The following is a 21,796-nucleotide window of genomic DNA, read 5'->3' as shown; positions in this document are numbered from 1 at the left end:
CATCGCCCCCAGTTGGAATCTGCAGTCTTGTGTGGGGGCGTAAAATAAAAACTACCGCGCTGGAGAGGTGGAGGTGTGCTTTCTGTGGTTTTCGCTCTCCTCCATAAACTTCACCTGAACTAGCAGGCACTTTCCCATGACCTTGTGCTGTCAGCATCCATTATGTGAGGCTGGGGGAGGGACGGGAAGCTTCAAGGGCGGCAGAGGAGGACCAAGAGGCCCAGGAGCACAACATGGCCTCCATGAACGACCGGAAAGATCCACCGCCCTCCCTAGTCCCCACCCAAAAAAAAATGACATCTATTCGGCAAAGATTTAACAGCGCTGACATGAAGAAGCTGGACACAATGTGCACGAGTCAGGAGCCCTTCATGAGAGATCAGGGAAGGGGATTATGAGCTTCAATGTCACGTACTTGGAGACATGGTTGTTCAAAGCTCTTTGGCTTTGGCTTGAATGCGCTCCTTTTTGTTGACATTACATAAACATCTCAAGGGAGCTGTTGTCAATCTTTGATGCTCCTCTGTAAAGGAAGCTCATTTCTGCCTGCAGATGATGATGATGACATACACGGCGCCTAACAAGGATTGTTCGCTTTGTACCTACAACGCTCTTTTTGTCTTATGAAATGCTACGACCCCATCAGGAAGGCTCAAGTATCTCTTCACGGCAACCAAAGCGGAATGTTAATGTGCTCCTTTGAACTCAAATTAAAGTGGATTCTATTTAGCTTTGTAATAATGGGCATTAATTATCATTAACATGTTTGCAATATCATTAAAATGGGAATCATGGCAACGTGTCACTTTTAAACTCAAAATAATCAGCACTGTGGCTGAAAATTAAACTCAAGTACACGACCATTCAGCTGGTTAGCTCTATAATTTTTTTGTTTTAATGAGCCTCATATTTATTTATTTTTAATTATACTTAAATATTGCCTTCAAAAATAAGAACGAGACTGGTGAGATAATGAGATTAAGATGACATTTAGAAACACACATAATGCAGTGTAAATCAGCACTATTATCAATATTATAAACATTTTATTTATATTTATATTTTATAAAAATTATATTTTAATATTTTTAAACTTAGCAACTTTATATTTAGCGGATATAAAAGATGCACAAAAAAAAAAGTTTTGGTCACACTTTATTTTGATGGTCCGTTTGTTGAATTTAAGCTACATTGCATCATGTCAACTAATTCTCATTAGATTATAAGTACACTGTTAGTGGTACTTAGTGGTACTTGCTATTAAGGTTATTGTTAGTTGACATGTACTTGCAAAGTTTCTTATAGTCAGTTAAATGTCTGTTGAAGGAGCAGAATCAAAAGATATTAAGCAGACATTCTACTAACACTCAAATGGGCCAAACCAGAAAGTGTTACCAAAGTTTTAATTGTAATGTTTGTGCCACATTACTGCACTTATTTACTTTTCAACTTAAAAATAAAAAATAAAAAATTAAACCTGTTAAAAATATATTTAGTTAAACTTATTTGGATCTATAACTTCTTTGCTCAAAAACTAGACTCAACTTACAAACTGTATTTATTTCTAACAAAATAAATGAAAATGTCAACATCATTCTTCAACTTTTATAAATCAATTTTACCAGCAGAAATTTCTACTTTCATAATGTAAAATATTTTTTAATACTGTAAAGCAGAAATGCCAAAAAGCAGGGCCTGCTGGCCAAAGTTGGCTGATTGTGACCGTTGATTTGGCCCACCATCGCATCTGAGAAGAGAGTTACAAAAAGCAAACTGAAATGAAATGTTTCTATAAAATGTTGTAAATAAATGCAATTTTTTTAAATGTGAACAATGTCACTTGGCAGACAAAGGACTATGCAGAAGACATTGGTGAGCAAATCAAGTCAAAAACTAATGTAACTTCATTCTGTTATATATTTATATTTTTGTTTTTCTTGTAATAAGTTCATTATAAAATTATATATATATATATATAATATATATAATATATAATATATATATATATATTATATATATAGCATATACATATATATAACATATACATATACATATACATATATATATATATATATATATGTATATGTATATGTATATGCTGTATTAGTTAATGTAAAGCAATGTTTTCAAGTTTTTAAAATATATTTTTTTTTAAAATATTATTCAAAAAATTTGAATATTACCCATGGTAACTATATTTACTTTCGACCCACTAGCCTCAATCAAGGTTGATTTTTGGCCCTTAATAAGAAAAAGTTTGGGCACCTCTGCTGTAAAGATTTATCCAAAACATTTGTATTGCTTGAATCTCTGTAAAAAGAAAATGATCTGAGAAAAAAACAATCTCAAGTATTTCAAGGGTCTTCCATTAAAAATACATCAACAAAACACATCGAGGTATAAGACTGCATCTTGATTCCCCTAGTCTTCAAAGAATCATCTATTTGCTGCATCTGCAGACCTTTTACATTCTGAGTCAGTCTATTATGAGATTTAGGTGAAGTTTCAAACCTTTCTTTCTTCCAACAGAACATAATCATTGAAGCCTTTTACCATTCAATCTTTGTTATTTTGCCCATTCTTTTTTCGACTGATTCGCCAGATTTTAAATGTATCTTTTTTTCTTTGAAACTCTGCCTAAAGGCCAGCAGCATCTGAGCAGAATCTTGTCTTGACTGCTACTACAGAAGCTGGTGTTTGGTGAATGCTGTTTAATGAAGCACCCAGCCGAGCACTAGAGAGGGGTTTGTTTCCCAAACTAGAGACTCTGATGTACTTGTCCTCTTGTTGTTCACTTCTATCTCTGTCCTGGTTACATACAGTCAGCTTTCTATTGTGCTGTTTTCAGTGCATGAAACAGCATTCGCTTCTTAAATCAACGAGTTCCTAGAAATGTTTCTTTTTTTTCCTTTTTCTTTTGTTGTTGAGGCATTTAAAACTAACATTTGACTTACAAGTGTACACTTATGTGCTGAAAACAACTGTGCTGCTTAACCTGTTAGATATTAGACCTATTAGAACCATGTATCTTTTAACACAGAGGAGATGCTTACGGTCTATGGAAATGATGGGAAACAGCAGATTTTAAAATTCCATTGAAATTTGCCTATATTTAGCATCCAAGTGAACTGATCTGGTCATGTGACAAGGACACATTTTATCACACAATCTTTTTTTTTTAATTTCCAATTAAAAGTTTGTTATCTTGCCCAAAGACTTAAAAGAAATAAGAAAAGAGAGTGTGGGAATAAACAGGTACAATTTTTGTGGAATCTGCACTGTAAAAACTATATGACAAAAACATCATGACAGTAAATGTTTATACACTCACTATTTTATTAGGTACACCTTACTAGTACCGGGTTAGACCCACTTTTGCCTTCAGAACTGCCTCAATCTTTGTGGAATAGATTCAACAAGCTACTGGAAATATTGCTCAGAGATTTTGGTACTAATGGGCACAAAGTGTGCCAAGAAAATATCCCCCACACCATTACACCACCACTACCAGTCTAAACCATTGATGGAAGGCAGGCTTAATCCATACTTTCATGTTGCTGACGCCAAATTCTGCCCCTAGCATCCAAATGTCGCAGCAGAAATCGACCAGGCAACGTTTTTTCAATCTTCTATTGTCCAATTTTGATGAGCCTTTGCAAATTGTAGCCTCAGTTTTCTGTTCTTAGCTGACAGGAGTGGCACCCAGTGTGGTCTTCTGCTGCTGTAGCCCATCCACCTCAAGGTTGGACAAGTTGTGTGTTCAGAGATGCTCTTTTACATACCTTGGTTGTAACGAGTGCTTTTTTGAGTTACTTTCTATCAGTTCCAACCAGTCTGGCCATTCTCCTCTAACCTCTGACATCAACAAAGCACTTGCACCCACAGAACTGCCACTCACTAGATATTTTCTCTTTTTCTGATCATTCTCTGTAAACCCTAAAGATATTTCAAGAGTTCACACTTAGCTGATGATTGATTATAGAGCTTGTTTGGCATGCTGTCCCGGGAGAGAGCCCTGAGCTCATAAAATTCCCGAGGCTGGGGCTCCCTCCTGTTTGCAAGGCGAGAGGGGAGTTTGAGTTCAGGTAGATCTTGAGAACTCCCCTGCTGTAGTAGCTAATAAACAGATGATTGCTCTTAATAGATAACCATTTACTAGGTGCATGTCTATGGTTTAGATTTAGATTAGTCCATTAACTTAAGTTGCATGTTTTTGGATGGTGGGAGGAAACCAGGGAACACGGGTAGAACCCACGTGAGCATGGAGAGAATGTGTAAACTCCGCACAGAAATGTTGGCTGGCTTGGTAAGGATTAGAACCAGTGACGTTGTTGCTATGAGGCAACAGTGCTAAACACTGGGCCATCATGCCACCCATCTAGGAAAGGAGGAGGAGTTGGGGTGGAAGAGGGGATTCTTCAAAACAAAGATTGCTATTATATGGTACTTAGGGTATTTATAGTGGATCTGAATAATGCTAGACGAGCTGCAAACAATCATAAGCACGTGATCCTCTTGAAATTAGTTTATAAATAAACTTCACATTTCCCAGAGATAGGTTGCAGCTGGAAGGCCATCCACTGCGTAAAAACCTGCTGGATAAGTTGGCGGTTCATTCCGCTGTGGCGACCCCGGATTAATAAAGGGACTAAACCGACAAGAAAATGAATGAATGAATAAACTTAACAAAGAACAGAATTTAATTAAAAATCATCCTGTTCATTTCTAAATTTATATATTTTCAAACTCAATCAAGTTAATGCAATCCTTGCCGAATAAATGTATTGTTTTCTTTCAAGTAAATCTTACAGTCTTAAAACAACATTTAGTGCTCATAAAATAATTATTTAAAAATTAATTATTTATAACAACAATTAAAAAAAAAACAAAAAAGGTCAAGTCCTGAGTGATGCACGGAGCCAAAAGGCAGAATGCAACCTCCTCCAAATCCCTGCCTGTGGGGAATATTTAATTATATCTTAATTATAGAGGTTTAACAAGAGGCACTTTATCTGTGCAGTGCCATGGAGGACCTCCAGAGAGGCATTTGGTCACAGTTGCACAGGCACAAACAGACACAGATACACAACACTCAGGACAGAGAGCTGGGTCTTTACCCCGTGCTGTAAAGCTGCGTTCGAGTGGCTCCTCCATCTGTCTGTCCTAGATTAAATTCATCGGGCAAGAGGAGGACGAAGGATCTAATAAATGAGAACGCTCTATATCATAAAAGGTAACACTTAACGCTGAAGCAATCGATGTAATCAAATAAATAAAGCAGTCACAAAAAAAGAGGTAAGCTTTCTGTTTAACAGTCTCATCTAAACCCGCAAGTATCCTGGTGGTAGAACTTATTGATATACACTCATCAGCCAATTTATTAGGTACACCTTACTAGTGCGGGGTTGGATCTCCATTTTGCAATCAGAACTGCCTTAATCCTTTGTGGCATAGATTCAACAAGGTACTGAAAATATTCCTCAAAGATTTTGGTCAATATTGACATGATATCATCACACAGTTGCTGCAGATTTGTCGACTGCACATCCATGATGAGAATCTCCCGTTCCACCACATCCCAAAGGTGCTCTATATTGGATTCAGGATCTGGGGACTGTAGAGACCATTTGAATACAACTCATTGTCATTTTTAAAAAAGCAGTCTGAGATTATTCACACTTTATGACAGGCAGCGTTATCCTGCTGGAAGTAGCTATCAGAATATGGGTACACTGTGGTCATGAAGGGATGGACATGGTCAGCAACAATACTCAGGAAGGCTGTGACGTTGACGCAATACTAAGTTGGTATTAATGGGCCCAAAGTGTGTCAAGAAAATATCCCCCACATCATTACACCACCACCCGCCTGAACCACTGATACAAGGCAGGGTGGATCCATACTTTCATGTTGTTGACGCTAAATTCTGACCCTACCATGCAAATGTAGTCTCAGTTTCCTGTTCTTAGCTGACAGGAGTGGCACCCAGTATGGTCTTCTGCTGCTGTAGCCTATCCACATCAAGGTTGGACATGTTGTGGGTTCAGAGATGCTCTTCTGGATTCCTCAATTGTAACGAGTGTTTATTTGAGTTACTTTGCCTTTTCATCAGCTGAAACAAGTCTGGCCATTTTCCTCTGACCTCTGGGATTAACAAGGCATTTGCGCTCATAGAACTGCCGCTCACTGGATACTTTCTCTTTTTCAGACCATTCTCTGTAAACCCTAAAAATGGTTGTGTGTGAAAATCCCAGTAGATCAGCAGTTTCTGTAATACTCAGACGAGCCAATGTTCAAAGTCACTTAAATCACCTTTCTTCTCCATTTTAATGCTCAGTTTGAACTGCAGCAGATTGTCTTGACCATGGCTGTTTCTCAATATGCAGTCTTCAGCGGTCTTGCGTCCTCGTGTTCTCGTGAAACGTCATCATCAGCTGCCTAAGTTCAGTTCCAATACTCAAGACCGCAAGTACGGAGGACACGTGAAACTTTCCGGATGTGTTCTTGATATCGAGGACGCACCGATGCAGACTTGAGCGCCAAACTTGCTCTGGAAGTCCCAGAAGTCATTGCGACTGAAGGTGGGAAGCGCTGCATTTTATCTAGATTTATTATTAAAGTTCATAGATATGAATTATTTGCCTCAGGAGTTTCCCTAAATGAAACAGTGAAAGTAAACATTACCATGGACATCTTAATAAAGGAATAAACACATTAAGGGTGTTTGTTTGCTGAAATTCGTATTAAAATCTGTTTTATTTATATTGTGCAACATATATTTATAATGTTTTATGCAAAGTATATATTTTGAAAAGGGGAAAAACAATAAATCGTTGTATGAAGGCTGTAATGTTTAAATAATTTACCATTTAAAACACGTGAAGGTCATGTGACCATCAGGAAGAACGCAGCATCTCAATTCTCAAAAGACGCGTTCTCTGCCCTCGCGGTCTCCTGAGTTCGTTCTTCCGAGAACACCTGGCAAGACCGCTCTCCACAAGAACACAAGTCCGTTCTCTGCGTTCTTGGAATTGAGAAACAGCCCATGTCTACATGCCTAAATGGATTGAGTTTCAGCCATCTGATTGGCTGATTAGAAATTAGCCTTAACGATCAGTTGGACAGGTGTACCAACTCAAGTGGCCGAGAGTGTATTGGATATTTGCTTTTTTAAATAACCACATCATTAGGTTTGGTTTGCTTTTTTTAAGTAAACAGTAGATAATGCAGTAACTAATACAGTGTCATCAGATCTCTGTTATTTTTGTGACCCTTGTCAGAAGCTTTTGAAGTTAGAAACATGTACACTATAGTCGTTTGTAACTTAAGATTCAGTCCCTAAATTTACAACGTCAAACCAACTGTAAGTTATTTTCACACTGCATAACTACATGGGGTAGATTTCAGTTCTTGCTGTGTTGGATTGGAGATAGGAAATTAGACACTGCGTGACTTACTATATGGAAGAAAAAAATCAAATAAAATTCCGCTGACAACTCTGTCTGGCTCACAAACTATGTTTTACAACTAAACTCATGTAAGAACTGATCAAACTGGATATGGTACAATATTGTGGTACAGCTCAGATGAAAGATCAAAAAGACAAGTGCATTTAAAAAAAAAAGTTTCTCTATTTCTTCCAAAAAGACCAAGAAGCATTTACTGAAACCGATGACGATATTGCACTTCCCGCTGTCCTGTATGTTGCTCTATTATTAGCTGTAGGCCATCACAAAACTCTTTTAACACAGCAAGATTTTTTATCGCAGCTCCAGATATTTAGCATGCCAAATATTTCGTCAGAGACACATCATTGATTCTCTCAGATTTTTGATAATATACACTACATGACTGTCATTCACCTGAATAAGCCCCGATTTGGTTTCGATTTCAGGCATTTGTCAGCAAATTTTTGACAAAACCTGTCAGCGAGAGAAAACTAACTAGAAATAAAATCATACAGTGTGTGTGTGTGTGTGTGTGTGTGTGTGTGTGTGTGTGTGTGTGTGTGTGTGTGTGTGTGTGTGTAGGCCTGTCACAATAACCAAAATATCAACTTATCGCACAACAGGGACACATGACCTCAAAAATGTTTGGTGATGCCATAAAAATCACCCATGAAAACCAAATCTAGCAACATTTTAACTGATTTTGCAACATCTCTACTTCTATTGGAGGATTTAGTGTCGGTACGGTTAAAAAAAACACTATAGCAGTAAATATAAATTAGTTTAGTATATTTTCATGTAGTTATCTGATAACTAAAAAAAAGATCAGGTACCAGATATTGCAGCCTCTGTTACTTTTTGTACATTACACTTTTTTGTTAACATTTATTATTATTTATTTAGGATACACATTTTCACATTCAGATTCTAATGCCTATTTATTAAATTGTTAAAATGGCTACATTTAAATTAAATATTCTTATTGTGAAGTGTTCTTGTGGACGAGTGTACTTGCGATAATATTATATTGCCATTCCGGCGTTATATAATTAGTCACAAAAAATAGTCTTAAAATGACAGTGATTTCACTTATAGCAATACATTTTGATGCAATATATCGCACAACAAAAAATAGATAATGTGACAAGCCTATGTGTGTATGCATCCATGTGTATTATTTGTGTGAGACAAAATGGCAAATAGAGTTAATATGTCGGCTGGTAATCAAACATATGGCTAAGGGTCAAACTGAGATGTTTTATTTTTCCAAGTCAGTACATGCATAGATTTAGCAAGTAGCTAAAGTAGAAGATATTTATAGCTTTATAAACGGTATTTATATTTTAAATAAATTATCTTTTAAAAAATCATGAAAAAAAATGTATCACCAGCTTCCACAAAATTATATACAGCAGTTTATCACTGATAATAAGAATAAATATATTATTAGCACCAAAACAGCAAACAACCCCATGTGATTCTTCAAACTCAGACTTTTTCCAACAGAGTAACAAGCCATATTTCAAAACATCTACAAAAAAAAGGTTATTTCAAATGCTAATAATATTTCACAACATCACAGTAGTCTTGACCGTATAGATGCAGGCATTGTGATTATAAGTGACTTCATTCAAAAACAAAAAAAAAATATCTTACTGACCCCAAATTGTCTGATAGCACTATGCCATAAAACGTCTGAAGAGAAAGAACAAAAAAACACAAAAGATATTTTTTATGCATTTCAGGCATCCACACCTGGCAGTTTCATTACCGAGAATGGCACAAGATTAGAGAAGCGCAGAACATTTCACCGATGTACTTTGAAGGGGCGCATAAAAGAAGTAAATGTGATAGATGTCCTCGGTTATTCCTGTATAAGGATGTTTGTGATGTTATAAACTTCCAAAAGGACGCCCTCAGAGTGCTGGACGCACCTACACCCACTTAACAAGGTGTTATTAATGCACTGATGACAGGGACACCAGGACGAATGAGTTTGGTACCCCAGTCCCAGGATGCAAGGAAAGCGGCTCCATTATTCCCCAAACCGACGGCACACTCTAGCCGCAGGAGAACTCTTTCCGCAGGCTCCAATTATTAAGAAGGTGAGGATAACAAATGTTTGGTGAGAGAAGTTTTCTGTTAAAAGTAGGACGAGAAGTGACACGGTTCCGTCTCAGGTGGGTTCTAGGGCTTTATTTTTAAAATCGGAATTTTTTTTTTCTTTTTTTTTTTACTAGGATGAATCAGGACGAGTCCCACCCCTCTCCTGTCAGCTGAACACAATGTCAGGATGCATGGGCTCCTATTCTGAGCGTCTACTTCTCCCGCTGCGTGGCGCTAGGCTTCGGTTGAGCCGGAGAGTCACGTGACCTGATGCCGCATCCACGGCTTCTGTTAGCTCTCCATGTAGGTCAGTAAGGAGGACAGAGAAAGACGCAGACCTCGTTTCCACTTCGCAGTATTTTTCAGCGGTTGTCAGTCCTGATGAGAAAACAAAATCCCTTCTACCAAGCAAAAAGCTCCCAATAAGAAATCATAAAGCTTTCACAATGACAGTCCTAGGCTGTTTCCATAAGATTATATGGCATGTAGCTAAATCTCATCAACGTTGTTACGACTCAGATTCGATCAGTGAAAAAAGTCGGAATAAAAAGAGCAGAGTTTTATTTTGAGAGAAGAATAGAGGAGTAGACAACAAAACAAGACTAGACAACACAAGCTAAAACAAAACTGACAAAACTGTGCAATAGAGTAGGACGACTCCATAATAGAGAGACTTAAATTCAATCATTTAGTGCTGTGGTTATGTCTGATCTATGGCTCTAAAATCATCTAATATGAAAAAATGAAAGGGCTTTTTTTTTTTTTTTTTTAATCAAAGCGTGACCCAGCAAAGACACCTCAGCAGCACAGAAGGTGCTCGTTCATGTTATTAATAGAAGAGAAACATTATTATAACACTGTACAATTACCTTAAAGGGAAGTGATTTTTCACTGCAGGGGCTTATGGGTAAAGAGTGAAGACTGCTGGCAGGGCTGATCTCAGTGCTCTGAAAGAAGAAGAGACGAGGCATCTTACTAAATGATGACATCAAAAAGAATGAACTTTTCAAAAAGACTGTAAATAATATTACGATCATTAAGTTGAATTAGTTGGCCCTGATATTGAACTGTATCTTAAACGGACTGGCCATGTGACTGTCAATATTATTGACAGATAAATATTTTAAATCTTTTATCACGACATGCTGTTTATCAATGTAAATTAAAAAGATCCAAAACATTTTGAAAAGACAGAGTAACTTCAGTGTTGTCTTCTTAATTACAAGTAAAACACTTGCAGACCTGTTAATGCAATATATTGTATTACTGAATACTGGCACATGTATAATCTCTGCACCACACTCCTCTGTAACTGTATCTCCTATGTTGTTGCATCAATCTATAAGGTTACTTACATGTACAGTAATATAGGAAATAATGACCATTACTCAAGAAAAGTATTTTTTATGCTATTTTTCATTACTAGTGGTAAAGGGCAAACCTTTTGGCTCAAAACCTACCTTGGTGTAAAATAATTCAATCTATTTAAATGATTGATTATATTTACATCATTATTCATGTGTATAATGTTTGATTATAGTGTTTCTAATCTACACATGGGGTAAGTATAACTATTAAACAAACTAAGACAATACAGAAAAAAATAAAATAAAATAAATAAATAAATAAATAAATCAGCAAATAATTATGTTACCTGAAATGCTAAGTGAAATATAAATATATATTTAAAAACAGCAAAAACCAATTAATTAATTAATGAAAATGTATTATATAAAAAATATTTAACAATAAAAATTTTAAACAACAACAATAAAAAAAAATTCATTCAAATGATTAAAGTAAAGCACTTAATGATAATTAAATAACTCAACGTTAATAAAAATATTGTTTTACAAATTCCACACACAAACTGTAAATGTAACTAATCAGCTAATTCACGATATAAAACTGTCAATTTTTAGCGCAGAGCTATTTCTAAAACATTAACTTATTTATTCTATTCAAACTGACATGCATGGTTAAAATGTATATGTATAAAATTGTAATAATAAAAATCAACTAGTTTTCTAACAACAACAACAACAACAACAGAAATAATAATAATAATAATAATAATAATATGTAGCTTTTTATCTATTCTACACTAAACTATTATTGCTCTAAAACTCACTGGGAAATCGGGTAGTTTTCCATTATGATTTAATTATAGCATTTAAACAGGGGAGTAGACAGGACTGTCTCTGAGCTCCAGCCTAAAACCCTTCTCTCCTTCACCACGTTACTGCAGCATCTGTCTCATAATAATGTGAGAAGTAGAGCTGCAGACGCAGAGACACTGACAGAGACGCCAAGCACTTTAGTCGGAGTACAGCAGCATGCCGGCAACCTATTGTGCAATAATATGGTTTGCAGACATTTTTGCTGAATAAAAAGAAGCTTCACTGTTAAAGAGGGTGAAAAAAGGAATCTTCACATTTTTAACAAAACTAAATCAAATTAACTTTAAGGGATTAAATAAAAGCTTTGTGATATGCATCTCCATAGAAATGCTATTTTCTAAAACAAAAATCAAAGCTAAAAAAAAAAAAAAGACAAGTAAAACAACCACAACACAAAGAAAAATACAAAAAACATTCTCTGATTCAAAAGCAAAAAAAAGAAAGTATAGCATAGCAAAGCAATGCAAAACAAAACAAAAACAACTTAAACCTAACAAATAAAACAGAATAATAATAATTTTCTGTTATATTTACATACATATCCATAAAAAATATTTTAAAAATGACATAAAAGCAACAATCACCCAAACAAAAAACACTAAGTTGAAGTAACAAATCAAACATATTTTAATAATAACAACCGTGTGGGAGACAAAGTGACAGAATAAAACAAACTTGTAAAAAAATAAAATTAAACAAACTTGTAAGAAATCTAAATAAAATAAACCTGTAATAAAATAAAATAAAACAAACTTGAAATAAAAGAAAACAAAAGAAAAAGAAAAAGAAAAAGAAAGAGAAAAATAGAAAACAAAAGAGAAATGAAAAGTAAAGAAAAAAGAAAAGAAAAGAAGAGAGAAAAGAAAAGAAAAGAAAAGAGAAAAGAAAAGAAAAGGAGAGAAAAGAAAAGAAAAAAGAAAAAAGAAAAGAAAAAAAAGAAAAGTAAAGAAAAGAGAAAAAAGAAAAGAGAGAAAAGAAAAGAGAGAAAAGAAAAGAAAAGAAAAAAGAAAAGAAAAGAAAAGAAAAGAGAAAAAAGAAGAGAAGAAAAGAGAAAAAAGAAGAGAAGAGAAGAGAAGAGAAGAGAAGAGAAGAGAAGAGAAGAGAAGAGAAGAGAAGAGAAGAGAAGAGAAAAAGAAAATCCATTCATTCATTTTCTTTTCGGCTTAGTCCCTTTATTAATCTGGGGTTGCCATAGTGGAATGAACCGCCAACTTATATAGCATATGTTTTTTTTGCAGCGGATGCCCTTTCAGCTGCAACCCATCTCTGGGAAACATCCATACATATTCATTCACACTCATACACTATGGACAACCCACGCGAACTTTGGGAGCAAACTCCACACAGAAACTTCAACTGACCCAGCCGAGGCTCGATCTTCTAGCTGTGAGGCGACAGCACTACCTACTGCACCACTGCGTTGCCAAAATAAAATAAAATAAAATAAAAGGCGACATGGTTACTCAGTGGATAGCTCTTCTTCTGGGTGCTCCGGTTTCCCCCACAGTCCAAACACATGCGATATAGGTGAATTGAATTAACTAGGGAATGAGTGTGAATGAGCGTGTATGGATGTTTCTCAGTACAGGGCTGCAGCTGAAAGGGCATCCGCTATGTAAAACATATGCTGGATAAGTTGGTGAAGAATTCCTCTGAGGTGACCCCTGATGAATAAAGGGACTAAGCTGAAGAAAAATGAATGAATAAAAGATAAAAAAATAAAAAAAACATTTTAAAGGAGCCAATTTATGGCTGTGTGTAGAAGTGGGCCATCATACGCACTTACTCCACTGACAAGAAATAAAAAATACCTAGAAAATGAGAAGACCATAATCAAGTAGTTTGAACGGGTCTATAAATTTTAAACAAGGTACAATATCACAAGCATTACAATGTCATTTTGGTAAATGTTCCACAGCAAACGTGAATGAATTTTAAGTAGCGTTTCATCCTCCATAATTACTAAAGGATTCAAAGACTGGTCTGCCATGTGCTACTTTTGATTAATGTGTTTTCTACAGCTGCATTTTTAGCGCATGGCGAAGACAAGAAAACTGTGATGAAAAGTGCAAACATATTGAGGTAATCAAGAAGGTATAAAAGCAAAGACAAGACAAATGTTTCACTAATTTGATTCGGTGAAAAAAAACTGCTAAACGACAAAACATTACAAGTAGAGCCAAAATGTTGATCTAAAACTGCAAAACAGTTATGTCTGAATTCATACTGTTCAATATTAAAACTAAAATCTCTGCTCTGAATATGAAGCAATTATCAACATGGTTATATATTCACATGGCTACATCTGAACTGTTTTTGCTGGTGGGAAATGCAATAGTTATGTAAATGTACCAGGCAGGACGCACAAGAAAAAAAATTCAACAAAAAGCCAGTTTAATCCACCAAGGATGTCTTGCCAGGTTCTGAATGCAAACAGGCCCTTCAGTACATCGTGTTCAAAGGTATGAAAACCATTAAATTCAACATCATTTGAATTGTTTCATTTCATAAGACCTCAGTGTGTCCACGGACATTAATTTTGATTTTGATTTTGCCTGTAAATGTTTTTTTTTATTCTTAAAGGTTCAGTAGAGGTTAAAAATCACATTGAAAAAAGAAAAAACTAGTTAAACTTTATTCACTCATTCAATTTCCTTTGGCTTAATCCCTTTATTTAATAGGAGTCACCAAAACGGAATGAACCGCTAACTTATCCAGCATATGTTTTAAGCAGTGGATGCCCTTCCAGCGGCAACCCAGCACTGGGAAACATCCATACACTCTTGTATTCACACTAAGCATGGGCTGGTATAAGATTCTGATGGTGCGATAACCTTGGATAAAAATATCATGGTTTTAAGGTATTGTGATTACTGCTCTAAAATACATTCTATTCAAATGCCTGGGTAAAAAAACAAAAAAATAAATTCTGCGATGAACACAATTTATTTTATTTTGAGAAACTTATTTTGGAAAAGTAAACATGTTAAGTAAACGCAGGTTTCAAATCTCCCAGGTTTGCGCGCGCAACTACTTGTGTTTCGTAGATATGTCATCGCAAAACACTGAATGACTCGTTATACAGACAACTCATTTGAAGCACTATGAGTCGACTCTTTTATAGATGAATCAACAGTTTTAAACACTGTACACTTACAGATTTAAGCCTTAGCTGGATATTTCACTTCACTTAGAGCTGTGTTACACACTACACGGAAGGGCATTTTCAAAAACACATAATATGGGCTCTTTAATCATTTACACCTAAATGAATACGCCCCAGCATCCTGGCCAAATTTTCCCACTGGCGTCTGTCCATCATGGTCTCCTAACCATCCCCATATAAATAAATAAGAAAGAAAGAAAGAAAGAAAGAAAGAAAGAAAGAAAGAAAGAAAGAAAGAAAGAAAGAAAGAAAGAAAGAAAGAAAGAAAGAAAGAAAGAAAAGGGCAACGTGTACAATCATTGGTCAAGCCACTGCAAAAGCAGAAGTCATTGTGATTCTTGCTTCACAGTTTACAAACGCTGGAGGAAGATGGCTAATTTGCATGTTAATGAGAAGAGTGAGTAAAGAGGCCAAAGAACTTCCTCTTCAATATTCATGCTCCTCTGTTGTGCTCCGTTCTTTGGACCTTCACTGAAGAAAGTGACTGTTATTGTAAAGGAATGTAAAACAGATCATGCAGCTTCTACTGGGAGGAAAATGAAATGGAAATGTAAGGGTTCTGGTCAATTAACCTAGGGGAGAATGACTATTATTAAGAGCAACGGATAAAACAAACAACGTTTATAGTATTGTGATTACTTTTAAGTAACCAAAAGAAGTGCATGTTACAACCAAAAAAAGACTGTTATTTTAATATTACTGAAATACTGTTGAAACATTCCTGTAATACTGTCATTCGAATTCGTTTAATGTTAAAGTAATAATTCACCCAAAAAATGAAAATGTACTCACTATTTACTCAGTCTCTCTCTCTCTCTCTCTCTCTCTCTCTCTCTCTCTCTCTCTCTCTCTGTGCGAGTGCATGCTGGGAGTGTGTGGACAGATTCGGGTGAGAGTACCTCTCTGTGAGAGTGAAAATTTCTGTTTCTTTACTATCCCTTCCCTTCTAAATTATAGAGCTAGATTAGAGTTGTTGTTTTTTCCCTCCTTTTCTGATCCCTGACATCGGTCAGTGAGCGAGGAGGAGGATGAGTTCAGATGCGAGAGATTTCTCGCGTTTAACACTCAAACATGGGTGTAAATGTATACCTGACGCCCAGGTTTCAGTGGAGGACTGTCTCATCGCTGTTAGTTTGGCGATCGGTGGTACTAATATCAAATCAGCCTCCCGTATGAATAAGGCAATCGTGTTCTTTCTGAGTGAAAGTCAAATGGTAGATAACCTAATTGAATCGGGGCTGATAATCAAAGATGCATTCGTACCGGTTTTGCCTTTGTCAAGTCCATCCAAGAAAGTTGTTTTATCAAACGTACCTCCGTTTGTTAAAAACGAAAAACTAGATCAAATACTCCAGAAGTATGGTAAAATAGTAAGTCCCATCAAAATGATTCCACTTGGATGCAAAAACCCTGACATTAAACATGTGATGTCTTTTCGGCGTCAGACCTTTATGATTTTGAATTCTCCGAATGATCCACTAAATCTGTCAGTGAAACTAAGTATTGATGGTAAAGATTATACAATTTTTATCACCTCAGATTCTATGAAGTGTTTTGTCTGCGGCGGTTTTAATCACGTTAGACAAAGTTGTCCAAATCGAGACAGACCTGTGGCCGCTCCTGCGGCTCCGACTGCAGATGCGGAGAACAGCGAGGAGGCGCTCGGTACAGAGGTTGTTTCGGCGGCCGGGGCTTCAGAACCCCGACCGGGTGAGGCGAATGAGGTGCCGGGCGACCTGCCCGATAACCCGGTGCTAGTCGCCTCTAAAGACGGCCTGGAAGGGGCTCCTGAGGAGGTGGCCGGACCGAGTAATGCTGTACCGCAGGCAGAAACGAGCCTGGAACAGATTTGCTTGGAAAAAGCGTCTGAGATCGATCCACTTTGTTTTGATAAACAAACCGACGCGGATAAAACTGAGAGTGATATAAATGATACATTGGATCAAAGTCAAGATGATATTTCATCTCAAGACTTTGCGGATTTAAATGTACAAATGGATTGTTCTGACAAGGAAGATGAGGATGTTGCAACATTAATGGAACCAAAAATGATGGATTTACGGCCTACTTCTGGAGGTAAGACTAAACTTTATTCAGTTCAGCAGATTAACAACTTTCTTGACTTTACAAAAGGACTTCGCAAACCCAAAATAGAATCTTATTTTCCTGATTTAAAACTGTTTCTGCTGTCTGTTACAATGGCAATGAGAAAAGCATCTATATATGAACTTGACAAACCTAAAAGATATCGTTTGAGAAAACTCATGGGTAATGTTAGAAGTACTTTAAACGGACAAGATTAAAATGAGCATGTCTTGGTTATGGAGGTCTTATTCTAATGGATTGGTATTATTGAAGGCCCTTTTTATACTTATTTTCATGGCACCTTTGAGACTCAGCTCATTAAATATTAATGGAGGTTGTGATGCTATGAAAAGGGCTAGTCTTTTTGATTATATTATGATGAAGAGTGCTGGTGTGGTTTTTCTGCAGGAAACACATACAGATGCTAACAATCAAATACAGTGGTTGAATGAATGGAAAGGGCAGGTGATTTTAAGTCATGGCACGAGTGTTAGTGCAGGAGTGGCTATATTGCTGGCACCTAATTATAAAGAACAACCCTGTAGTGTTTTTGATATAGTTTCTGGTCGCTTGTTAAGAGTTGATGTGACTATTCACGGAATTGATTTCTCCTTTGTTAACGTTTATGCACCCAATATTGGGTCAGATCGTGTCTCTTTTTTTGAAAAACTTAAAATAGCTTTAAGTCACATACCTTTTGACAGGACCATTGTACTAGCTGGTGATTTTAACTGCACTTTGAATCATACATTAGATCGAAACCATGAAGAACCTCACAGTAAATCAGCAGATGTACTTCAGTCCTTGATTATTCATCATAGCCTTGTTGATGTTTGGAGAGAATCTTTTCCCCAGACTAGACAATATACATGGATGAAAGTAAACCGCAACATGGTTTCTGGAGCTAGGTTAGATAGAATTTATGTTCAAAAAAGTAAAAGAAGCCACTTCTATAAGAGTTGTATAGTTCCTACTGCTTTATCTGATCATCACTTCATATCTACAGATATCACCACTGCAGAGAGCACTTCTAAACATGCATATTGGAAGTTTAATAGCAGATTATTATTAGATCACAACTTTGTGCACTCTTTCACTTATTTCTGGGAGATCTGGAGAGAGAAAAAAACACAATATAAGTCCCTGAGTCAATGGTGGGACATTGGCAAAATTCAAATCAAAATGTTTTGCCAGCAGTACACTGGTTATTTTAAAAACTCTCTAGCCAATGAGATGGCACAGCTTGAGCAGGAAATTCTTCAACTTAATTTTGAAGGTGACATTGTTGATTCTGTGGAGACTTTGGAGCGTAACAAATTTCTTTTGCGGAATTTATTGAAAGAAAAAGCTCAAGAAAAACTTGTCCGTGCAAGATTTACGACTTTTAATAATATGGATGCCCCTACATCTTTTTTTTTCGGCATGGAGAAGAAGGTTGTAGATAAGAAGATTTTAAGCTGTTTAAAACGTCCAGATGGAAAAAGGATTATTGATGCTCATGGAATCATTTCACACGCTTTGTCCTTTTATGAGGAATTGTACAGTGCTGAACCATGCAATGAAGAAATGGCTGATGTTCTCCTTCAGGATTTACCACATTTTTCAGATCAAGAGAAATCCATGATGGATAAATTATTGACTTTTGATGAACTCTCTACAGCTGTTCAGGAGATGTCTTCTGGCAAAACTCCAGGACTAGATGGACTTAATACAGAATTTTACAAACAGTTTTGGCCGATTATCGGAGAAGATTTGTTTGCTGTTTTTATAGAGAGCTTAAAAAGGGGCACACTTCCTATGAGCCTTCGCAGAGCTGTAGTCACTCTTTTACCAAAAAAAGGTGATCTTGAAGACATCAGATGCTGGCGTCCAGTCTCCCTACTAGGAGTTGATTACAAGATACTTTCAAAGTGTCTTACGAACAGGATTAAACTTTACATTTCCTCAATAATCCATGCAGATCAATCATACTGCATTCCAAGAAGGTCTATTTTTGATAACATTTTTTTAATTCGGGACTTAATTTCTTTTGCTAAATTACACAATCTCGATGTTGGTTTTCTTTCTTTGGACCAAGAGAAAGCATTTGATCGGGTAGATCATGAATTTCTGTTTAAGTGCCTTAAGGCATTTGGTTTCGGGCCATCTATTATTGCCCATATAAGACTCTTGTACACGGACATACACAGTATGCTAAAAATTAATGGCACTTTAACAAGACCCTTCAGAGTGAGTAGAGGCATACGACAGGGGTGTGGCCTCTCAGGAATTCTGTATGCCATTTCAATTGAACCTTTACTGATTGCACTAAGAAGTAAGTTGAGTGGCATATCAACAGTTTGCTCATCCCCCTTGGAACTAGCAACAACCAAACTCGCTGCTTATGCAGATGATGTGACTGTTATCATCAGATCAACTCAGGATGTCAAGGACCTGAGTGCTACTCTGGAGGTTTATCAAAAAGCCTCCTCCTCTCGAATTAATTGGGAAAAGTGTGCTTCCTATTTGATAGGAGAATGGGACGATAGAGACCATCCAGTACTCCCCCAGAACTGTTTGTGGAGTCGGGAAGGGTTTAAAGTGCTAGGTGTTTTTCTTGGGACTGATCATTATATTCAGAGGAACTGGGATGGTATTTTTGAAAAAGTTGTTGGACGTTTGCAAAGGTGGAAATGGATTCTCCCACAATTATCTTATAGAGGAAGAGTGCTTATAATTAACAACTTGGCAGCTTCTATGTTGTGGCACCGCTTAAATGTACTTGAACCACCAAAAGACTTGCTGCAGCGACTACAGAAGATTTTTGTAGATTTTTTTTGGGATGGATACCATTGGCTTCCCCCTGCAATCCTTTACTTGCCAGTTAATGAGGGGGGCCAAGGAGTAATTGATTTGGTAGCTAAGGTTAAAGCTATGAGGCTAAATGCAGTCCAAAACCTACTCTACTCTGTAGATGCTAGACCTTGGGTGTCTTTTGGTCGGGCTCTGCTCAGGTCTTTTGGTGGTTTTGGCCTTGATAGACATCTGTTTCTGTTGTCTTCTTATGATGGACATTTTTCAACTGATTTAAAATTTTATGCTTCTGTGCTAAACATTTGGAAAGGGTTTAAACTGATTAGACATGAAAACAATCATTTTGGTCTTGAAGAACCACTTTTTAATAACTCACTTTTAGAAGTAAATGTTAGCACATACAATACAATTGTTAAAACTTTTATGGAGAAGAAATTGATCAAAGTTTCTGACTTGATAAATACTTCAACTAAAACTTGGAAGTCAGAGGTTGACATTTGCAGTCAGGCCGGCTTCAGATCTGTTAGAATGGTAAAGCAGCTCATTGGTGGGGTGAAAGCCGCTTTTCCCTCTACACTTCTTCTGTTTGTCAACTGTTTCTTGTCTGGAGGTCCTTCTAAAGTACCTTTTCCTAAGTTATTTGTGTCTCCCAAGTGCTGTGTTGACGATGATTGGAAAGAAAAACTTCTGAAATTTAATAACTTACAAGAAATTGACTTTCAGGTGGCAGGAAAGAGAGATCTCTATCAGATTTGTGTTAAAATAGCTTATTTTGAGCAGATCAAAGACAGAGCTGATACAAAGTGGAGAAGATTTTTAACCATCCCTGCTGAACTTCCTCCCTCTTGGAGGCTTTTTTATAAAGGTCCTCTGCCTAAACGATCTGGAGATTTGCAGTGGAGATTATTACATTGTGCATTGCCCACTAATTCTCACACTTCTAAATTCAACCCAAACGTTTCCCCGTCATGCAACTTCTGTTCCTTGCCGGAATCTGTTGTTCATGCTTTTACTGAGTGCTTCAGATTGGATCCATTATTCACTTTATTAAAAGTCATACTACTGAACTTAGGTTTTGTTTTTACCAAAACACTCTTTGTTTTTGGGTGCAAATACTCAAGAGTGCACAGACAAAAGTGTACGGTAGCAAATTTCACAATTGGACAAGCTAAATTAGCCATCTGGAAATCATGTAGACTAGCTGCTGAGGGGCGAAATGTAAATCTTCTTCAACTTTTCTTAGCTTTGGTGGAATCCAGAATAAGAACAGAACATCGATTCTTTCAAATGACAAATAACTTGCTTGAGTTTGAGTTCAAATGGTGTGTTAATGGGGCCTTAGTGTCAATTTGTGAGGATGGGAAAATAATATTTAATTGGTGATAAATGATTAATTTTTTGTGTAATTATTTATTTTTGTGTATAGCTTATTATTATATATATTTTTTATTTTATTTATGTATATATTTAGATTTTTGTTTTTCCACCTATTTTGTCTCCTGAACATTCTTCAGTGTGACTTTGTGTGAGGTGAAATGTAATTTTTGGTTTTAGATGTTTTAATAAAGTGTGTGTCAAAGTCTCTCTCTCTCTCTCTCTATATATATATATATATATATATATATATATATATATATATATATATATATATATATATATATATATATATATATATATATATATATATATATATTTATATATCTATATATCTATATATATATATATATATATATATATATATATATATATATATATATATATATGTATATATATATATATATATGTATATATATATATATATGTATATATATATATGTATATATATATATATATATGTATATATATATATATATGTATATATATATATGTATATATATATATATATGTATATATATATATATATATATATATATATATGTATATATATATATATATATATATATATATATATATATATATATATATATATATATATATATATATATATATATATTATACATCTTCTGTTGTGTTCAATA

General features: G+C 35.8%; 1 protein-coding gene across 11 annotated transcripts in view; it reads right to left on the bottom strand.

The window, feature by feature from the left end:
- ccser1 (coiled-coil serine-rich protein 1) overlaps nucleotides 1-21,796 on the bottom strand; it is a 149,147-nt gene that overhangs the window by 77,539 nt on the left and 49,812 nt on the right. For all 11 annotated transcript variants that reach the window (XM_068218492.2, XM_009304062.5, XM_001335233.10 and 8 more), the window contains exon 7: nucleotides 10,424-10,501. In XM_068218492.2, the coding sequence (XP_068074593.2) occupies nucleotides 10,424-10,501 (78 nt within the window). The remainder of the gene's footprint in view (nucleotides 1-10,423; nucleotides 10,502-21,796) is intronic.

This window comes from Danio rerio, chromosome 8 (genome assembly GCF_049306965.1).
Source record: "Danio rerio strain Tuebingen ecotype United States chromosome 8, GRCz12tu, whole genome shotgun sequence".
Lineage (NCBI taxonomy): Eukaryota > Metazoa > Chordata > Actinopteri > Cypriniformes > Danionidae > Danio > Danio rerio.
This window is presented reverse-complemented; position numbering and strand designations above follow the sequence as displayed.